Source organism: Crassostrea angulata, chromosome 7 (genome assembly GCF_025612915.1).
Source record: "Crassostrea angulata isolate pt1a10 chromosome 7, ASM2561291v2, whole genome shotgun sequence".
NCBI classification, from domain to species: domain Eukaryota; kingdom Metazoa; phylum Mollusca; class Bivalvia; order Ostreida; family Ostreidae; genus Magallana; species Magallana angulata.
The window spans coordinates 47,264,963-47,285,719 of NC_069117.1; the positions used below are offsets into that span (position 1 = coordinate 47,264,963).

The 20,757-nt window shown below is 32.8% G+C and overlaps 1 protein-coding gene and 1 pseudogene across 2 annotated transcripts; both read left to right on the plus strand.

Moving 5' to 3' along the window:
• The first annotated feature begins 52 nt into the window (after nucleotides 1-52).
• LOC128191375 (uncharacterized) lies at nucleotides 53-4,218 on the plus strand (annotated as a pseudogene).
• A 1,754-nt stretch (nucleotides 4,219-5,972) lies between these two features.
• Nucleotides 5,973-20,716, plus strand: LOC128191504 (calpain-15-like). 2 transcript variants are annotated; one of them, XM_052863604.1, is made up of 15 exons: nucleotides 5,973-6,100; nucleotides 12,011-12,123; nucleotides 12,549-13,027; nucleotides 13,464-13,642; nucleotides 13,967-14,150; nucleotides 14,335-14,479; nucleotides 14,771-14,858; nucleotides 15,286-15,387; nucleotides 15,519-15,668; nucleotides 15,789-15,950; nucleotides 16,375-16,592; nucleotides 18,098-18,297; nucleotides 19,370-19,539; nucleotides 20,096-20,260; nucleotides 20,449-20,716. In XM_052863604.1, exons 2-15 carry the CDS (start codon nucleotides 12,093-12,095, stop codon nucleotides 20,450-20,452), a joined length of 2,277 nt encoding a protein of 758 aa, XP_052719564.1. In that variant the 5' UTR covers nucleotides 5,973-6,100; nucleotides 12,011-12,092; the 3' UTR covers nucleotides 20,453-20,716. The 2 variants fall into 2 exon arrangements, with proteins under 2 accessions (XP_052719564.1, XP_052719563.1); XM_052863603.1 differs by having other exon boundaries at nucleotides 20,096-20,716.
• The last annotated feature ends 41 nt before the right edge of the window (nucleotides 20,717-20,757 follow it).

Here is a 20,757-nt window from a genome sequence, read left to right on the forward strand (position 1 = left end):
CTCTAAACAGATATTCAATTATTCTGTGGGACTTTGACGGTATCTTATCATTAAAATGATCCACCCGGAATAATCTATCAACCCAGGGACCTCGGAAGAATCACCCCAGGAACAAACAGCAAATGATGTTGCCAAAAATAGTAAGGATATTTCTTTGCCTTAATATCGCACGTTAACCGTATCTTTGCCTTTTGACTAACACAAGTAATCCTTAAAATCAATTTGTACACCTTTAACTCCTTTTCATGACATTAAAGATTGATTTATTAATTTTCATAATATAACCCCTCCCCCCACATATCCATTTTCATTGATATAAGTATCCAAAAACATGCAAACCCTTACAAAACTTACAAATGGATAAAAACTAGTAAGATGGGATTGCATGTACAAAGGTTGTTCCAAAATAACGTAGACTGGGCAAAAAACTATTATAATCTGTTTATACCGCAATTTTTTTTGGAAAACTCTTATTTTATTACTGACCCGTTGTCAATCAATACATTCTTACGTCGTCTATGTTTCAGATCCTCCGCCAAGCTACGAATCCCTGTTTGGTAAGATTAGAAGGGCCAAAGCAGAATCGTCGGGGAAAATGGACTTCGCTAAGAAAAGCTGCTCTATCTGTACAAAATCAGGTATCACTAAATGAAAAAGATTTAAATGCTGTACTGTACTGTACATTGCTGTCACAAGCACCTGACGTCATAATGTTTTTCTTGTAATATAACCCCCCCCCCCCTTATCTAAGTATCTAAGACATATACAGTACTGTTTTCCGATAATTCCGATGTGTTTGCGATTGTTGTAGCAGTATATAAAAGTCCAAATTTTAACAAAAATATTATCGGAGAAAAATTATAACACATAAAAAGGGACGGACCGATAACACAGAACATCATATCAGTATACTTAAAATTATGTGCGTGATGAATTTTCATACGTACTCGAATGGGTTTCGGGTCACGTGGTCAGGTAATATAAATAGTAGGACCATGCGGTGGCGTGGCACTCTAAGCTCGCTCGCTAGTTGCGATTTAAAGTAAAATGGTAGATGATATGGAAAGTGTTGATTTTGGGCTGACAGATGGATGTAATTTCGCGGATGCGTCGGTTACTGTTTCAGTAACAAATTTAAATCTTTCTAAAATTGTTTTCGTTGAGGATTTAAATTCGTGGGGGAGGCTAACTACGAATACCACGAAAATTGAGCCACCACGAATTCTAATGATTCCACAGTATGTGTTTTTGTGTAAAATAAAATAAACGCTAGCGAGCAGCACACCTATGCAATATCTGTTATTTCTATTCATTTAGCACTTTATTGTTTTATATTCGGACGAACGTAGTGAGGGGGAATATAAGAAAGTTTAAAGACCTTAAGGCAGTTCATAAAGGACAAAGCGATGCTCAATATAGTACAGAGACAATGAAATGATTGGCTCAAGAAAACATTCATACAATTATCAGAAGACAATATATCAAAGGACAAAGCGATGCTTAATAGTACAGAACGGAAAAGGCGATGATCGGAAAGTGATACAGAAAATGACAAGCGATAATCGTAGAATGCTTCAGGGAAGAAAAAAGATACTGGTGATCGAAAGAATTGTACAAGAAAGGGATGAAGTGGGTTTCGGTAAATGATAAAGGTACAAAACAATAATCGACAAATCTTAATAATACGAAGCATAGCAGTTTCGCGATAATCGCAAACATTATCAGTTTAAAGAAAGTTAAATCTTAGGATAGCAATAGAGTATGGTAAAGAGATAGTCAATGAAAGGAAAAAACAAATTTCAAAAGTTCACGTACTTAATCGCAAAATACTAGTATTACTGAAGAAGAGAAGACAATCATTATAGACAAGTTTAAGAAAATGATATACATGTAATGCAATAACCGTGCAAAATAGCATTAAAAACGACAGAGCGATAATCAAACAATAGTACTCAAAAGGGCAGAGAGAAAATTGTAAGGCCGTATGTAGGCGGTTATTAAATATGGGTTACTAATTTAAATCGTGTTTTGAAAAGTGAATTGTTCCCCCCTTCCTTAATTACTCTGAAGGGATTTTTCACTCTACCATCGGCTTATGAGAGAGGAACGAACGACAACTCTGCATGGGGGATTGGGGATTTTTGCCCAACGCATGATGTCCAGTTTTCCTTTACATTTACGCATAAACCGCAATCTTGCCAAATTAAGCTAGATTTACACTTACGCTATACAAAACCCAATGCGGTATATGTTGCATGTATATTTTCAGGGATTCAAATGAATGTTTTATATATATCCAAGCTACTACCAAAGTCGGAAAATCAGAATTTACATGTTCACGTTCGATTCTTCATGACTGATATTTTTAATACTTACGATATATACTATTTAATGTATTTTTTCTTTGTTCATTGTTGTTTACAGTAATTCTGTGCATCATTCTGATTATTCCAGTCAGCATGATTGTGATGGGTAAGATATCGCCATTATAATACATTTATACAAAAAAAAATTATAAAAAAGAAATATCCGCTATGTTAATGTACTTGAATGTATGGATCATTTTTTGAATTTATTTTTAAGAAAACGGTCATTTTTACACAAAATAGATCCAGAACGCGCCGTTGTCTTAAATGTGACCACTCATTAAAAACATAGAAATTATCAACCTATATCCGGGATTTTTTAAGTTTCGCAACATTCTTAAGGCTGAGTGGTCAACAAAGTAACCATCAGATCTACCTTAATTTTTAAAAATTGATTTGTGAAGCTATAAACTATTTTTTTTAGCAAAGAGGAAAATCCATTTTAAACTTTTTAAAATTTGAATGTTTTCCTATATCTTCTTTTTCAAGGAGATTTATATGGTTTAAAAAGGTTATTACCATCCAGCCCGCTTATAAATAACCTTTTTTCTAAGAGTCGATTATTTTTTGCAATTAAAAAAATTCTAATAGCAAATGATACCGGAAATAATTTCTGCGTATTGTATTTATTGCTATGTTAAAGTGTCGATCGCTGAAAATAAGATCATTGTGAAAATAATCTAATGAACTGTATATAATTATGTTTAAATACCGATCAAAGGTTCACAAAGGTATGATAAATTTAATTGATAATTTATGTACATATATATAATCGTGACAAATAATGCATGCATTTATTGAAAAAAAAAATGACTTTAATTTACTCATGTACTTGTTTTTTCTTTCTTCATGTACTTGTTTTTCTTTCGCTTCAAATACAGGCGCCGTTTTCCTGTAAGATTGTCGCGCCAGTGAGATGATTACCATATACCTGGTGGTGCATGGCGGCTTCCTGATCGCCGTTAACATCCTTAGACTGGTGCAAAGAGAAAGACAGGAAAAAAGACACCAATAAGAAGAAATCACGCAAAGAAAATTGCATTGAATTAATAACAACCCTCATCCACATATTTTTGATTCTTTGGTTTTTCTATGATAAGTACATGTATATTCAATTTGACTAAGCCTACTATACATGATTACCTCTTACACGTTATATATTTATTCATAGAGTAGCAACAAACGCTTGATACATTTACTAATATTCAATATTTGTAGGTGGATAGCAAAAAACTATTCTGATATAATCTTGAATACTAATATGCAATTAGATTTGGTAAGATTTTCTTCAGAATCATGCTTCATGAAATTGAGCGTCGCTGGAGTTGCTAACCTCGCAAAAAAACACGCAAAGAAATATGTCTCGAACTGATAACTACTCTTGTCCACATATTTTTTTTTTTGGGGGGGGGGGTTCCGATGGTAAGTATCGGAACTGTAGTGTCCCTCCCCTATCCCCTCCTTCTCGCTGTGTTTAGCCAGGGAAAAGCGATAAAAGTTCGGGGTGCACACCGCATTTATATAAATTAATGTCTGTACAAGTGTAAGTAAGAATGTTAACTATGAATAAAAACTATGTTATATGAAATCTTTGTAGCTACAAATCATAACTCATTCAAACTGATCAAAAGGACATTTCTTTTTCTCATCTCTTGTTGCAGGAAATTCAATCATTATCGGATTAAACTGGGTGTCTTCTCCTGCCACAGCTCGAACCTACTGTCATCCCTCTCTGCATTACTACGCCTACTGGGTTATCATGTTGGTGTATATATTTATAGGGATTGTTGTGTTTGTGTCTCTCTGTGTAGTTTTGTATTCATGCATCTCTGATTTGATGAAGAAAAAATAATTGTTGAAGAGAGAGAGAGAGAGAGAGAGAGAGAGAGAGAGAGAGAGAGAGAGAGAGAGAGAGAGAGAGAGAATATCAATACCAGGTGTTTTTTCGTTTACATTTGTTTCAAATTGAGGCAAAGAAAGTTTTAGTTTCGCTTAGTCTGGCGGTCAAATCGCCAATATCAATATTAGGATATGTGATTAACACAATGAATGAGTATACATTAATCTCCTTTAAAATCTAAAGCTGCTTGGTCCGATTTTATATCAAATTTAATGCACGCTTTTAAACGATGGCTATGCTTAGTATATGTATAATAATAGACATTGCAGTAGTTTAACCCGTCAATAATGCCAAATTTCAATGAAGAAAAATACGTACAAAATTTGCTAACAAAACAAATGACATTAAAAGGTACCGCGTTTTTTCGCCTCATGTTAAATTTCACTGACGACGAGACGGGTATAGTTGTATTACGAATTTGACATTGCTTTAAATAAAGGTCTAAATGATAAGACAAATTACAAATAAACATCAGTGTACGTTTTGTTCGGTAATATTTCTAAAGTCTGCTTTCTTTACAATCGATGCATTGCATGCGGGCTGAATAGCCCCAATCATTCGGGGGACGAAACCAAGTGGTTTCCTTTTCTAAACATTCCCGTGATGCATTTTGGTTTGTTTTTTCGTTTGCCCAAAGAGAAATTATTTTTATTTACTTTGAATATTTCTAACTTTGAAAGGAGACTGATTCTGCTGGTGTAAATAGGAGAAAGTCCATAACTTTCTAAGGTAAATGATTTGTATGAAAAAAATGTAATTACAAAAAAATCGGACCAAGCAGCTTTAAGCTTTGCGGTAGTACATTTTTTAAAACACAGACTCAAACACGGTCATTTATATAGATACATATTTATTTATAAATATTTAAATATATATTTCATTTAATATAAATTGTGACTTTTTGTAAAAAAAAAAAAAAAAAGGAGAATTACATGATTATTAGTGTATAAATAATTAAACCACAGTATAATTTATGAGAATCAAAATGCTTAAAGATCATAAACATTAATGAAAATACCCCCTGAAGTTTAGACATATATTTTAAATTGGAGTGAGAAATGATAAATATATGTATGAAGGTAAAGAGCATTTCAGGAAAAAAACGCACAGTGCCCTTAATTAAAGGGGCATAGTCACGATTTTGGTCAAAAATTATTTTTCCGATTTTATTATTTACAATGCTTCTGAAAGGCATTTTTAATAGGGAACCGAAATTTGAGTGTCATTTGTTGAGTTTTAAGCGAGTTACAGAACTTGAAATTCTTTGCTATGTAAACAAATCTATTTTGAACGTTGAAGTAAAAATTTCAGTTTCAAACCTAAAATAAATGTGTTAAACGTTGGGAACTATTTAGCTATGTTTAAAATAAATAAAAAGATATGCAAATGTAAGCTGGAAAAAAAGATTTGTTTACTGCTATATTAAACCTATATAAACAAAACCAGGACACGAGCCTTGACAAAGAATTTTATTTGATAATTAGAAATGCGTTTCTAAAGCATTGTAAATAATAAAAAAAAATAGAATTTGACCAAAATCGTGACCATGCCCCTTTACTTTTTCGCGTTGTATGTACATTTCTTCCTTAGGTTGTGCGTTGTTTTGAATACAATCGTAACCTCGATCGTAGCCATTTTCGCTAGCGAAAAATAAAGTTATTTTTGCGTGCAGAAATGTCCGAGTAATTACGATAGGTTCTGAATAATGATTTAAATGTAAAGGGGACCAAATTATTTTCCAGACAGATAAGATACGGCTTCTACATGCAGACAAACCGAAAGTACACAAGAAAAACCAGTTTTAATGTACACAGTCAGTGCTAACAAGAAACGGGTAAAGCAGTTATTTGTTTTATATTTTTTAGATATTTATTTCTATTTTTCTAAGAGTTTTTATCTGTGTTAACAGTGAAGTTATTCCGAACAAAATTTGCCTGTGTTAATCAATATTTCACATCTATAAACCGTCGTTAAGGCGATAATCTATGTTTTTAGAGGTGTACTAGTAAACTATAAAATCATTTGCGATAGCACACCATAGCTTATCTGATGGCTCCTCGCGATTTTACGCGGAAATTATTTCCTCGCATTTATTTAGGAATCTTCAGTATATTTTTTCAGGTGTGAATCTATATTTGTCAGCGAAATCTATTGTTATCGTTTATTTACAGGCAAATAAGGTTTGATTAGCATTCGTAAACAACTAATATAGTTTACAACCGTTAAATAGAGTTTTACATACTGTGGAATCATTTTTATTAGTGGTGAGCAATGTTCGTGGGTACCAGAAATGTTCTGGGTTCGTGGGAACGTGATTTCGTTCGTAACAAGTTCGGGATAATTTTAATTGATATTTAACAAATGCTTGTATATATATACGTTCATTGGGATGTAAAGTCGTCGGCAGGGGTTACCCCAAGAAAGCCACAAACATTGATGACGGACAGTAGTTTCTCGACTGTAAACTATTAATAGTTAACGAAAAGTAACCAATAGTTTACGATATGTTTACTGTAGTAAACTTTAAAGCAAAACACCGCTCGACAAGGAAATAGGCACTGTCCGCCATATTTTTTTCTCTCATCGCTCTCTGTACAACCCCTAGATAAGCCACAGACCTCTTACGAGTTTAAAGTATTTCACTGAAGAGGTCCCACCTGTGTGTGGACATACATCTTGCCTCGCCGTGTTACTCGGTTGCGATGAAATTATCAAATTTTTTGCACTTTTGTCAGGCCAGAAGAATACTAACATTAATGGGGAAGTGCGGTTATCGTTTACATTTGAGAAGAAAAATGTAAACATTTCTTGAACTGGCTTGTTCTGTTCAAAACTTTCTAAAACTGTAGTCGAGAGATACAAGAGCAATAAATATGACATTCAACATGTTGTTTTGTATGCAAATAACGCATACAAGGGCAGACCAATGCATTTTTAATCACTTAAAACTGCGCAGCTACAGGCTCAAATATAAGATTTAAAAATCTAAAAAATATGAAGAAGGTCATTAGTGTCCACTCTACAACCATTTGTTGAGAAAAAAGTCAAAACTTGCTTATTGAAGTTGTAACATCGTCTTCCATCCCTCCCTAATATTTAATGATGTTCACCTGAAAGAAGTAGAAACCCATAAACACTTAAGAGTTATTCTTAGTAGTAATTTGTCTTGGAATTTACATGTAGACGAAACAGTTAAAAAAGCCTATTCGCGCCTTGGTATGATGCGAAGACTCAAGTATATTCTTGATAGGAAATCTTTGCAAAAACTGTATTTTTCTTTGTAAGACCAGTCTTAGAATATGCAGACATTATATGGGACAACATACCAGAATAATTGGTCAATAAGATTGAAAGTATACAATTGGAAGCAGCCAGAATAGTTACGGGAGGGAATAGACTGGCATCCAGACATCTGCTATATACAGAAACGGGATGGGAACCATTATCGAAACGTAGGGAAAATTATCGTCTTATTCAATTTCACAAAATATTTCACAATATGGCTCCTAATTATTTATCTACTATCATCCAATCACAAAAAACTCAAGGACATAACTACAACACAAGAACAATGCACCCACTGCGAGAAATCAATACAAGAACTAAGCTTTATTTTAATTCATTCTTCCCAGCTACAATAAGACAATGGAATGCTTTACCCCAAAATGTGCAATCAAATCCTTCATTACACTGCTTTAAGACATACTTACATACCAGTAGGTTTAAAATCCCAAATTATTTTTATTTAGGTACCAGAATAGGCCAAACTCTTCACTCCAAACTAAGACTAGAATGTAGTGGTCTTAATATTCATTTGTTCAAAGAAAGTTAATCGACTCGCCTCTCTGTATTTGCGGCGAAGTTGAAAGAACTGACCTTTTTTTATTACACTGTAATACGTATTCCAGAGTTAGGATCAATACAATCCTGACACTTCCATATTTTCTCAATGTTGAATTATTATTATATGATAAAGCTTATTTATCTGAAAGTGAAAACAACAATATTTTCTACCTTGTCCAGAAATTTCTTGTTGAAAGTAAAAGGTTCTGAGTTCACCTGTTGTTTTACTATAACTATTGTATTACATTAAATATCATATTTGTATGTAAGTGTATGTTCACAGATATACAATGTTTATTAAGAGTCACTAAGCAACATTATGTTTCAATATTAATACATGTATAAGTAACTTTAGTCTATTAGTATAGACATTATCTATTGGATTGATACAATTGTCTCAATACTCAATTCCATCTATTTTTTTCTCGCCTTTCATTTTTTTTCTTTCCCTACATTTTTCCTAATCAATGTTTATGTGTAATATTATTGTGATTGAGAATTTTACCCACCTCTCATTTGTAAATTGACGAGAGCGAGATTAACATAAGCCTTTGGCTTGTTTCTCAATCTTCTATATATTGTCATTATAATATGTATGATGAAATTTACTAAAGAAAATATTGTTTAAACTAACTTCGTCTCAAAAGAGGATACCCTAGTCTTAAAATGGACACAGACAAAAACCATCAATTTGCACGAGATATTTTTGTCTGTGTCCATTGAGATATATAATTATGATTTCATTGAAAAATATATGTATATTTTTTATTTAAGGGAATTAATTTTTTTGACCCCTATATATCCTACTTCTAATATGAATTTAATTTTATACTTCAAGAACTAAATAAAACAATTGGAACTGGTATAGAGATGTCTGTCACGTTCATCCCAATTTGTTTTGAATTGATGTTTATTTTTTTCGATGAAAATATAACGTCAACGTCATAGACACGGGAGTTTCAAGTAAAGCCTGCATTTTTTTTGTAGATGCCACGCCGACTGATAAAATTAGGGTATCCTATTTTGAGGAAAAGTTTCTACATAAATGTGCAAAATTAAACCTCTTTCTCAACAAATGGTTGTAGACAGGACATCAATGAACCCTTCTGTTACTTTTTCATATTTTATAATCTTTAAAATAAGTCTGCTGCTGCGCAGTTCTACAGCTGTTCTAAGTGATTTAAAAAGCACTGTTCTGTTCTTGTATGCATAATTTGCACATAAAACAACATACACAACTTCATATTCATTGGGTTTTTTTTATCTTTAGACAACAGTTTTGGCTAGTTTTGTGCAGAATCAAGCCAATTCAAGAAATGTTTACATTTTTATTCTCAGATATATAAGATGGCCGCACATCCCCTTTAGGTATGGGAAACCTCAATGTTGTGACGCATTGTTTATCAAATAAGCAATAAAATAAGGTGTAATTATGTAAGTAGTTTCTTTCCCAATATTATCAACAGCGTAGCGCAGTGGGTTAGAGGGTTTACAAGGAATCTGTAAGTCATGAGTTTTACATATTTTACCTCTCGAAATATGCTCAAAAGCTATTTTTTTTTAAATTCAATATTGTAAAAGGACTATATATGGTTTGAGCCTAAAATGGCCCCCTTAAATGAATATTGTCATTTTACTGTAATTCTTTGTTTTATTTGTACAAATATACATCTGAAGTTTTTACATAATTTTCATTTTGATTTTAGTGACCACAATTTAAAAATATGACATCATAAAATTTACCTTTTCCCGCCATTTTCTTATTTTTAGCATAAAACGGCTTGTTTTGAAGCAGTTTTTCTTTAAGGAAACGTTGAGCGACTGCTTGAACAAACAAAATATTATCACCATGTATCTCTCCAGTACTTATAAGTGACAAAAAGGTCGTTCTTGTTCAAAGAGGCACTCTATATTTCCCATTCGAAAAAGATAAGAAAAATGTCAATTTTTGACTGATTTTGATTGAATCATAAAAATAGCGTCACTTCTGACGTCATATACTGCCAGTGAGTGCATATAAATCAAATAAATAGGTGAAAAACATTTTTTATGTCAACTCTTTTAATAAAATAACACAACAAATTAGTGTATCTGAATCACTTTATAAATAGCGAATTATGGGGACCAAATTTGACTAACATCATAATTAGTTCTTTGAAAATTTTAAATCGTTGATAGTATTCTAATTAAAATGTACTTTAAACCACATTATTATCAACAGATATCCCATACCACGTTATAAATAAACAGGTCAATGCATCATTTACAGAGTGTGCGCATAAAATAAGAAAGAAATGCATAAAATCCAATGACCACGAAAGGAATACATGTCAGTCACGAATTTCAGGTGTGAAATCGGGTGTAACGAAATCGAATGGTCTATATACCGGTACCTGGCCTGGATGACAGTGCCTATCTATGAACGGTGTTCAGCTTTAAACATGTAAAAGCAATCAACCGGAACTATACCTTAGTGTAAACACGCTTTGATTGAGGATAGGAATCATTCACTCTGTGTTACTCTAGTCGGGTGCCACGTAAAATAAAATCTTACCGAGCAAAAACTATTGCGTTTGCCTCTCCAGCACATATATAGAAAACTGTACAATTGTGGGAGAAGTACTGCAGAGTAGACGCAGTGTGTTCTTTGCAAAGAACATGTACATTGGTGACATTTTATGCCAAAAATGAAGGAGGAATGTTTATAGATTTGAAAAAAATTGGGGGGGGGGGGTTAGTTAGAGTTTTCCATCCCCTTGCCATCCCGGCATCAGGTACGTCCCCTTTGTATCTAAAAATATCAGTAAATAATAAATGATTGAAATGGCTATAGTTACTAGTATACATGAAGTACAATAAAACAGATGTTTTAAGGTTGGCTCTTGCTGGTAGTTTAAATCTTTTATGAATTTTTTTTACCTCTTTGCCTTCAGGAAAATACGACAATGTATTGAACCTTTGAGAAAAACTTCTTTTGCACATACAGATGACTCAAAAGTTCCTTGCAATGTCATCAAAGATTAGTTGACATAAAGTAAATAGATCCCTCGGAGGACACGGTGTGAAATTAATCTTTATGAAATGGTCATAGAATGAAGAATATGAACTACACGTATATTCTGTCAGTAAGAAGCATAAAACTGTTTTATATAGTGAAAGGCAATAAAAATGTATTTATAATATTCCAAAAATAAGCTGTGATTTCCAGGAAAGCTTCCAGAAAATTTATTGTACACGTAATGAAACAATATAAATATTTTCAATATACTATAGAATATAAAAATATTTATCAGGTGATGATGTGATCTTAAGAGATAGCATATTGAGGGGTTAGTTATGACAGTAATACTAAACAGGCAGTGTTATAATTTGAGTTAATTTTTTTTTGTTTTTCATTTCTAATGGTATTGTAACTGTCACACACTACACAATAAAAACTGGGCAACACAAAATATCATTTTTGCCTCAATCCTTGTAAATGTGCATGATTTAGAATGCAGATTGTTTTGATCTGCCAGGGGTGAAAAGAAAGGGAAACTATGCCTTTTGTTGTCTTTTAAGGAATGTCTGTACAGGGAACATACAGTGTATTTAAGTATAATGGATATATGCTGAAAACAGTTCTGTATGAAAAATATCAGAGAGTTTCGAGAGGGCCAAGATCTGTCTGTCTGATATTTTTTCATACAGAATTGTTTGAGGTATATATCGTACTAAAATTCTGCTATTGAATTTCATTGTTGATTTACCTGAGACAGTCCGATTTTGAAGGATATCAGCACCGCAACCACTGGTAACCGTCTGATATTAAGAAGCTCACTAATATCGGACTGTCACAGGTAAAATTCTAGACTGGAACAAGGGAATCCCATCATAGCGGTGTTTTAACCTCTTTTTGCAGTGTTTTTCTCACTGGACTAAACGGTGATGAATGAAACAGAAAGATGGATTTGATGAATTAGAGTAAGGGAACCTTCCTGGAGATGGAGATGTTTAATAAGCTATTTAAGCATAGTGAGTCTTTGTTAAATTGCTCTGGTTTCATCAATATTCCTTAAATACCAATTTTCGTGGATTTCATTGTTCTGTTAATTGATCAACGAAATGAAATTGTCCAAAAAGTTGTTGACAATATAATGAATCTCTATTTGTATTAGTTGTAATATGTACAATTCCAATAAATGTCAATTTTTTTGCAGTTACTTTTCTTTTTCTAGCTCTAATTCAAAGGACACATATGCATGCATATACATGTATTAATATATTTACAAATAACGGTAGTTATAAATATATTATGATTTTTATCAACGTTGCAACGCTTGAGTTGCATTTATACCTGCATATGTATAATGTAATATTCTTGCAATGTCATATGGAAGGAAATAAAAATTGAGTGAATGAATCATCCAAGTTTGTTGTAAGTAATTTTAAAATTTCAGAGGCATCTAAGTCAAACTGGATGTGCCATAAGTGTAAAAACGAGGTGGACCAAGGAGAAAAATGCAAAACATGTCAAAGATGGTTTAATAAGAAAAAAGATGAAGAAGTAGGCAGCACAAGAAAGGAACAAAATTCAAAAGAAGCATTGGATGGAGCAACTAGTCATTCTGGTGATGATCAAGTAAATAGAATAAACTGTGATGTCGGCGAAGAAGGAGGGATTGAAACAGTCAATAGTAGTGGATGGACTTGTAAGATCTGCTACATGAGTGGGAATCAAAGTACTGAATGTAAGATGTGTAAACAAACCAAAAAGGAATTGAGTGATGAAGATAACATTAAGAATAGAAGGAAGAGGAAGAACCTCAACAGAAGCAGGCTCAAGGCAGGTCACAGTCTAAAAGTGAAGGACGAACGGGATAAGCAGAAAAAAGTTGCAAGGGATATTGCAAGAAACATTACAGATTATTGCAAAGAGGTAAATTTAGTACATGGCGTTTAATATATTAAAGTTGTAAAATAAGGATAAATATTAACATACAAATACAATTAGGTATATATCTGCTAATGCATGAACTCGTTTAATAAATAGGGACTTAGAACTTGAAAAAGGGAATGTTGAAATAGTGTTCTAATTTCTGTGGGAGAGCTATTTATTTAATTTCTTAAAGTTTGATACCTTTATGGATATGAAATCACAAATATATTACACATATTGTATAAAGAGTGTTTTCCTTATTTGTTTTTTAATCAGCGAAACACGATGTCATTTGAAGAATCTTTAATTAGTAAAGAAGATTAATTTAAAACAAACTGAATTATTCAAAGTAGTAAAACTAATTAAGAAAAAAAAGCATTTTTTCTATATCATTTTTAAATTGATTAAATTAATGTTGCTCTCTAACCACTTGTAGAATAATATTCATTATGAAGACAGGAGTTTTCCTGCTTCAAATGACCCTAAACGAGATGAAGAGCGATGGATAAGAATAGGCCAAATTGAGGACAACAGCTGTAGAGGAAAAGGATCTTGGAAAATCTTTAGGAACCCAAGCCCAGATGATGCAATACAGGGGGCAGCAGAAAACTGCTGGTATGATTATAAAACACACGTTATTTCCTTTGGAAGTCATTGTGCTTGCCAAGCATGTTTTTTGTGGTGATAATGATTTGAAATATTAACACTAAGGGACGAAAAACAATGACAAATAAACCTTTATTCAGTGTATTGAAAGGAGTTTCACGAGGGGATAAGTTTGAATACAACAGTAAAATTTAAAAAATAAAAATAATTCTTTTTCTGTAACCATTGTACATATAAAGCTTTTTTTGTTTATAAGGGTATAAGGATTTTGCTTCCATAGACTGTATTAAAATTGTAATATGTAGATTTCACTTCCTGATTATATTTGGACAGGTTTCTGTGTGCAGTAAGTTTATTGTCTCAGAAAGAAGAACTTCTGAAAGACATTTTCATCACTGAGAGTTTTTGTGAGGAGGGTTTGTATCAAGTTCGCCTATGTAAAGATGGAAACTGGAAGACTGTGATTGTTGATGACCGCTTTCCCTGTGATAAAAAAGGAAATCTGAAATATTCTAGAGTATGTATGTTTAATTATGCCAAAGAAATACATTTTTTTCTGAGATTCATTCAAAAATACACTTCATGTAAGCGCCTAATTTATACCTTTAGGTCCGCATCTTGTCTTCTCTTCAAAATATATATCTAATGGGAGCATTATGTTGTAAAAGTGTTAGAATAAAAAGTCATATGTCTGATTCTAGTCACAAAACAAACAGCTGTGGGTAATGCTGTTAGAAAAGGCGGCAGCTAAACTTTATGGAGGGTATGAAGCACTGCACTCTGGTCTAGTGGTAGAGTCCCTGGCCATGCTTACAGGGGAGCCATGTGAACACATTGACCTCAAAGGTAGGTCAACAGCTGCCCTGCCCGTGAATCAAATACCGACAGAGTTTAAAGTAATAAGACTGAAACTGTCTATTTTGTCAGATAATGTATAGTCCTCAGTGAGCACAACATCTGTCATAATTAACAGAATATGACTTTTAATGATAATGCAAACTACCAACAGTTTTAACTGGAGAAATCCTCCACAATATTGAATAGACACCAACTTAAAAGAATGTAAAAATTATGAAGTGTGGCCACTTGTTGGGCCCCCTGGCTTAGTGATATTTCTGGTTTATATTTTATTTAAAGGATCTGATGAGGAGAAGGAAGATGACAACAAACTTAAATTAGATCTTGACAAACTTTGGACTGAATTGAAGGCTTGGCATTCCTCTAGGTAAAGTCTAGACTGCCATAGTAACTCTGTTTTTATTGCATCTCTGCATATGCAATCCTATTTTTCCATAAAGAGTATTTTTTCATAGATAGTGATAAGTACCAAACATCTTTTAATATGTTGTATGCCACTTTGAGACAGTGCCTCGGGTTACGTGTGTACGTGAAAAAATGGGGGGGGGGGGGGTTCAAGAAAAATGAACTTCTTCGCTGACAAAAACTTTGTCTTAGATCTTTTCTACTGATAAGAAAATATGCTTCTTGCATTGGTTGTTTCATTTCAGTCGTATATTGTTTTTATATATATTGTATATTGTTGTGTATTGTTTAAGATGTTTATAGAATCAAAGCAAATACATGCTTCCTCATTTGAAGATTCTAAAAGTATGAAATTTGATGATATTTGATTTTTTTAATGAATCATCCAGGTATTTGATAGGAATAAGTACCCCAGAAGATTTACAGCAGGGGGAACTGGAGTCCTCTCATTGTTATCCTGTTCTTGAAGTTCAGGAGATGAATGACACAAAGTATTTCTCTCTCTCTTTCTCTCAGTATTGATAACAAATACAGTATTTTAAAGATATTCCACACATTTTCTCTCTCTATCTCTCTCTCTCAAATTTAGATTAAATTAATTCTGAATAATTTTAAACAACAGACTCATGAAACTGTGGACATGTTCAGACCATAAGCACTGTATCACTGGATGTTTGACAAGCAACGTTGATCTTCAGAAAGAGAAGAAAAGATTGTTACGAAACCTTAAAACAGGAGAATTTTGGATTTCATTCGAGGATGAATTTATAAAGTAAATTTTTGATTTTATATGTAAAACTCTACTTGACTTGCTATTAGTTTCAAAGATTTTATCTATCAGACTGCAGCTTTTTCCACATCTCAATATTTGGTTATTCTATTCTGTTTTCAGATACTTTAATAGCCTGTCTGTCTGTAAAACAGATGAAGGATGGTTTGAATCTCGCTTTAAAGGTGTGTTTCCTCCTGTCTTGAGTAAGGAGTGGAAATACTACTCCTTTAGACTTGTGAATGACACCAAACTAAAACTTGGACTATTTCAGAAAAGCATGAGGTAATTAAACCTTTGTAAATAGATGTTTAAAACATGGTGATCTTCCTTGAAGAATACCAGTATAATGAATGGAATTAATAAAAATTTGACATTTTTTATTAAAAACATAAATATAATAGTAAAAACCCAAACATTGGTTAATTTGTTCCTTTATATTTCAAATTTTTAGTATTATTTAAAGCAAAGTATCAAATAGAAATAAATTATAATTGAATACGAAGCAACCATAACCTGAACTGGCATAAGATATCATTGAGAATTTTTTTGGTCACTCAGCATAAGAATGCCGTATAATGGCCTTGTTCTTTGCCATAATTTAAGACCTTGTCATAAACATAAATTTATCCTCCAAATGAAATATATATGTATTTAATACTTAGTTTCAATATTGAAACAATGCAATTACTGATATTATAATTTTCAGAGGAACGGGTTTAAAGATAGAAGCCTTCACAGATCTACTGATTATGGTGCTTAGAAACCAAGACGACGGTTCTGGACATCCGTTTATGACAGCCCCGTTGTTTTCAGAAGTCATGAGCTACAGTAAGAGGCGGGCCAGAAGCCTGACAACCTGTAATGTAGACCTTACCCAGGGTAGTTACACAGTGGCCTGTTTTTCATTCGGAAAGTTAAGACAAGGTCAGTCTTAAATTGCAAGCTGTACAAGTTAGTGAAAGGCTTTTTATCTGGTTCATGTTAAGGGACTCTTCTTGCTTTTAATAGATGTTTGTTTTAATATTATTATGAAAATTGAATTGTAAGAACCTTTTGATTGACACTAATGAAGGTAAAGAATTATAACTCATTAAGATTAGTGAAAATAACTTTAAACTGCGGTGTTTCTCCTACCGGTACTACATGTACTGTTATGCTCAACTTCATTTTCCTCCTACCAGTATATTTTGAACTATTAGTACACATAACAATTTTTTACTTCAATTATACTTTACCACCTTCACAAAGTTAGTACAATATTATTTTGATAACTTGTGTATGTTAAAGAGGCAGTACGGCGCATCTTATCAAAAAACCGACTTGAAAAAAATTTCCAATCGGGTTCGGTATTTTTGTACTACTCATGAATGTATAAACTTTCAGAAAATTACAATGTTCTCAATGCAATATAATCTAATTATTTCATTAAAATTAATAATTACGTATAACCTATCACATACATGTAAATACATCGCAACCTGTTCGGGGTTCAGCCTTCTCTACTATTACGCATGCGTATTTACTGTAAACAAAAACACATGCAGGGCTCGCGAAGAATCTCCTGGACAGGTTTGTTGATAAAAAGATGTCTTTTCTACTTCTTATAGGTAATAACTGTTCAAAGTTTTTAAAATAACCACAATTATTATTTTGTAAGCATGTATTTTTCGTGTTTATCATAGGAGTTGATACAACCTAAATTTATTTTTATAAATGAGGCCCCTTGAGGGGTTATTTGACATATTTATGTCTATTCATTTTAAAATGAACCTAAATTGGTAAACCATTTATAAATTATCGAGTAAGTAAGGATGTGTTTCATTTAGAAAATCGCTTTAACCTCGTTTTCCATGATGACCGTAGTGGGACGAAGATCTTGTAGTTTTCAGCACGTGTCAATTGCTGTCAATCAAAGTCCACGTGGTACAAACAAACAATATAAGATTTTTCAGGTTTGTACGACCCTTGAATTCCTGGAGGCTCATAATTACGTTAAGTATGTGAAAGGGATTTTCATGTATTTCAACTATTACAATAAACGTTATTTCTTATTTCCTAACTATAGAATAGGTAAATCTGAAGTTATTCACACATGTGTTTTCAGCTGTACTGTCTCTTTAAGAGATGAGACACTATTGAAGAAACGATCTATCTACAGTCTTTCTATCATGTTAACACGAAATAAGCCCCAGTCAGGGCTGATGTTTAATCTTCGGTTTGGATGTCCTGTTATGAGCCAGTCTCTGCCTATTTTCCTGCTTGAACTTTCGCATCACTTTGCCTGATTGTGACCTCAGATACATAGCATGCACTTAAGACCTGCTGTGTGTATGATGATGAGTTACGGCATAATATTCAAGTACTATACTGCCCTAATTCTAATTTAAATCATAATTTGTTGCAGTAACACTTTACAAATTTCCCTTTAGATAATAATTTTGAGGCAGAAGACTATGTCAGTTACACCTTAAGCATGCACAGTTCCGTCCAGCTGCATTTTGTTGAGGAAGTCAATGCCTCTAGCTTTCCAGAGCTCATGTATGCCTCCGCTGATGCTCTCATTACATTGGCCAAACAGAGCAAGATCAAAGAAAATGGTGTAAAAATCAGTGATATCGACGCATTTAATGTAAGATATTACTTTGTACTTATAGAACTGAGAAGTGAAGTTTAAAATTTTAAAAAGCTCATAGTCATTAAAATAATCTTAGCATAACTATTTTTAGGTATATTCTAAGACAATACATCTACATAAATTCAATGTTTAGTATCTGTATTACTATATCAAAATAATAGACCCGAATTTTTGGTCTTTAATACCGAGAAATCGGAAGAATACTGTCTTTTGTTTTATATATTTTAAACATAATTGGTACTTGAAGATTACCAATTTGTTTTTATTTTTTCTCAGTTAAGCTTCGCTAATTAATAATCAACGAAAATTCCTCAAAAAATCCCAGAAATCACCTGGTTAATTTGGATTTTACAATCTTGCGCTTGTGCAATACATTCACGCTAACGGGATCGTTAGTTTGTTTCCACAATATCACATCTGCATGAATAAACTCAGAAATGATAATACAAATACGGGTAAATTTTCATTAGACTTTTGCTATTTATATTCTAGATCTGTTCATATTGATTTCTTATGAGAGAAAGTATAAAATAACAAATATACATTACAACAAAGTACTTACTTTTGTCTTCGTGATGACAAAAAAATATTTGATTACATGCAAAAAAGTTACATTATATTTGTTAGGAGAGTGAAGATAGAATATGTTTTATCGTAAAAATGGACAAAAGATGTTGAATTATAATTCCCTTCTATGAATGAAAATTTGTAGTTGAAAGGTATTTGCAGTCTCAAAAAGGTTTGTTGTGATGAAATTGACGGTTATTTTCAAGGCAACTTCATTAACTTTCTCCAAAATCGTTCCGGAGCGATTCTGCAATTTTTTTGATACATTACGGGTATAAGGGAGGCATTCTAACTGTGGTGAGGGCTTTTCCCGAGGCACAGTTAGATTATTCAAAATAAGGAAAGTGAAGTGAAACTAATAGCATTATTGTAGGCTTATAGCTTTCTTTTGTAAATGTCAATAATAAAGTGTGTCGATGTACCTATTTCGTAAATGTCCAATATGCAATGTCAACCCGTGCACGCACGGGTCAAAGTCTAGTTTGTTTTATTTGTGTAGATTGCGGATGGTGTGTATTATGTCAAGTTCTGGTTCTATGGACAAATGTGTGTCTTTATCAACGAGACAACAGAAGGCTATTCTTATCTTAGGAACTACAGGGATAGTGAATACATTTTAGATGTTAGGAATAGAAGGAATACCTTGGATTACATTCCACATAAATCAGGGTAAATAATTTTATTCTAATAATGTTCGGTATGCAAATAGCATATTGATTCAATGACATGATTTTATCTTTGTGGGGTTGGGAAAATTCAGGGTATTCCAGATTTTCCCTCCCTGAAAAATTGAGACCTCTGCACCCATGCTTGATGAACGTGTATGTTTTTACATCATTATGACTCTCATTATTGTATAATAGTGAATTGGTAGGGTCATTGCTAAGTCCGGGGGTGGGAGGGTGAGGGAGACGAATGGGAAAAGAATTCAACTTTCGAATTCAGTAGAACATCAGGAAATTACATTTTCCTCTCAGTTTTACTACGCTAATATGTTAGAAATTATTAGGGAAGAAAAGTTGAAGGATATATTTGGAAATAACGTTTACAGATTCAATAAGTTTGTTATCATTATCAAATACTTTATTATATATACTTTTGGACTTCAGAACTCGTCTTGCGATAATTTAATTTAAGGAATACATTTGTATTAGTTATTAATCCATGCAGCCAGAGTTTTGTTTCTTGTCACAGAATGTATTCACCTTAATGGATTTATTTTCAGACGTGTTATAAATATAGTGACTCCTCAAAACCCTGAGACTTCTTGGACAATTGCAACTCAGAGTGATTACAAGAAGTCAGAACCACTAGAAAGTAGTCCACCAGTTCCAGACACACTGAAAGGTCTCTTAACACCAAGACCCATTCCTGAAATTTCTTCATCATCATAATAGTATATAAATTTTGAGATGATTGAGAGATAGTCATAGAGAAACTGACATATCTCTAATGTGTTTACATAGATTCAATTTGATTAATATTTTATTCAAGTATATTAAGAATATATGAATTGGATCAAACAGCTGGTAAGATGCCTATATATGTTCTCTCCTGTATCGTAAAAAAGAGAATTATATAATTATATATATGATGATTTAATGAAAAATAATTAATACATGCCCTGATCTTATATCATTTTGCATTTGCGTGATAGATTAGAGCTGAACTTAAAACATTAAAATGCATGTATGAAGGTACATGTAGCAAGCATTGCATAAATAGAATAAATATCGGTAACCTACAGGGACCTCGATAGTTTGCAAATTACGAACAATGTTCATGTACCTATTTACCATTTAGCATTAAAGCTGTTTTAAAATCTAATTTTGTTTCTTTTTCTTGACGCAATACCAATGGCACTTAACGATGGTGTCTTCGTCTGGT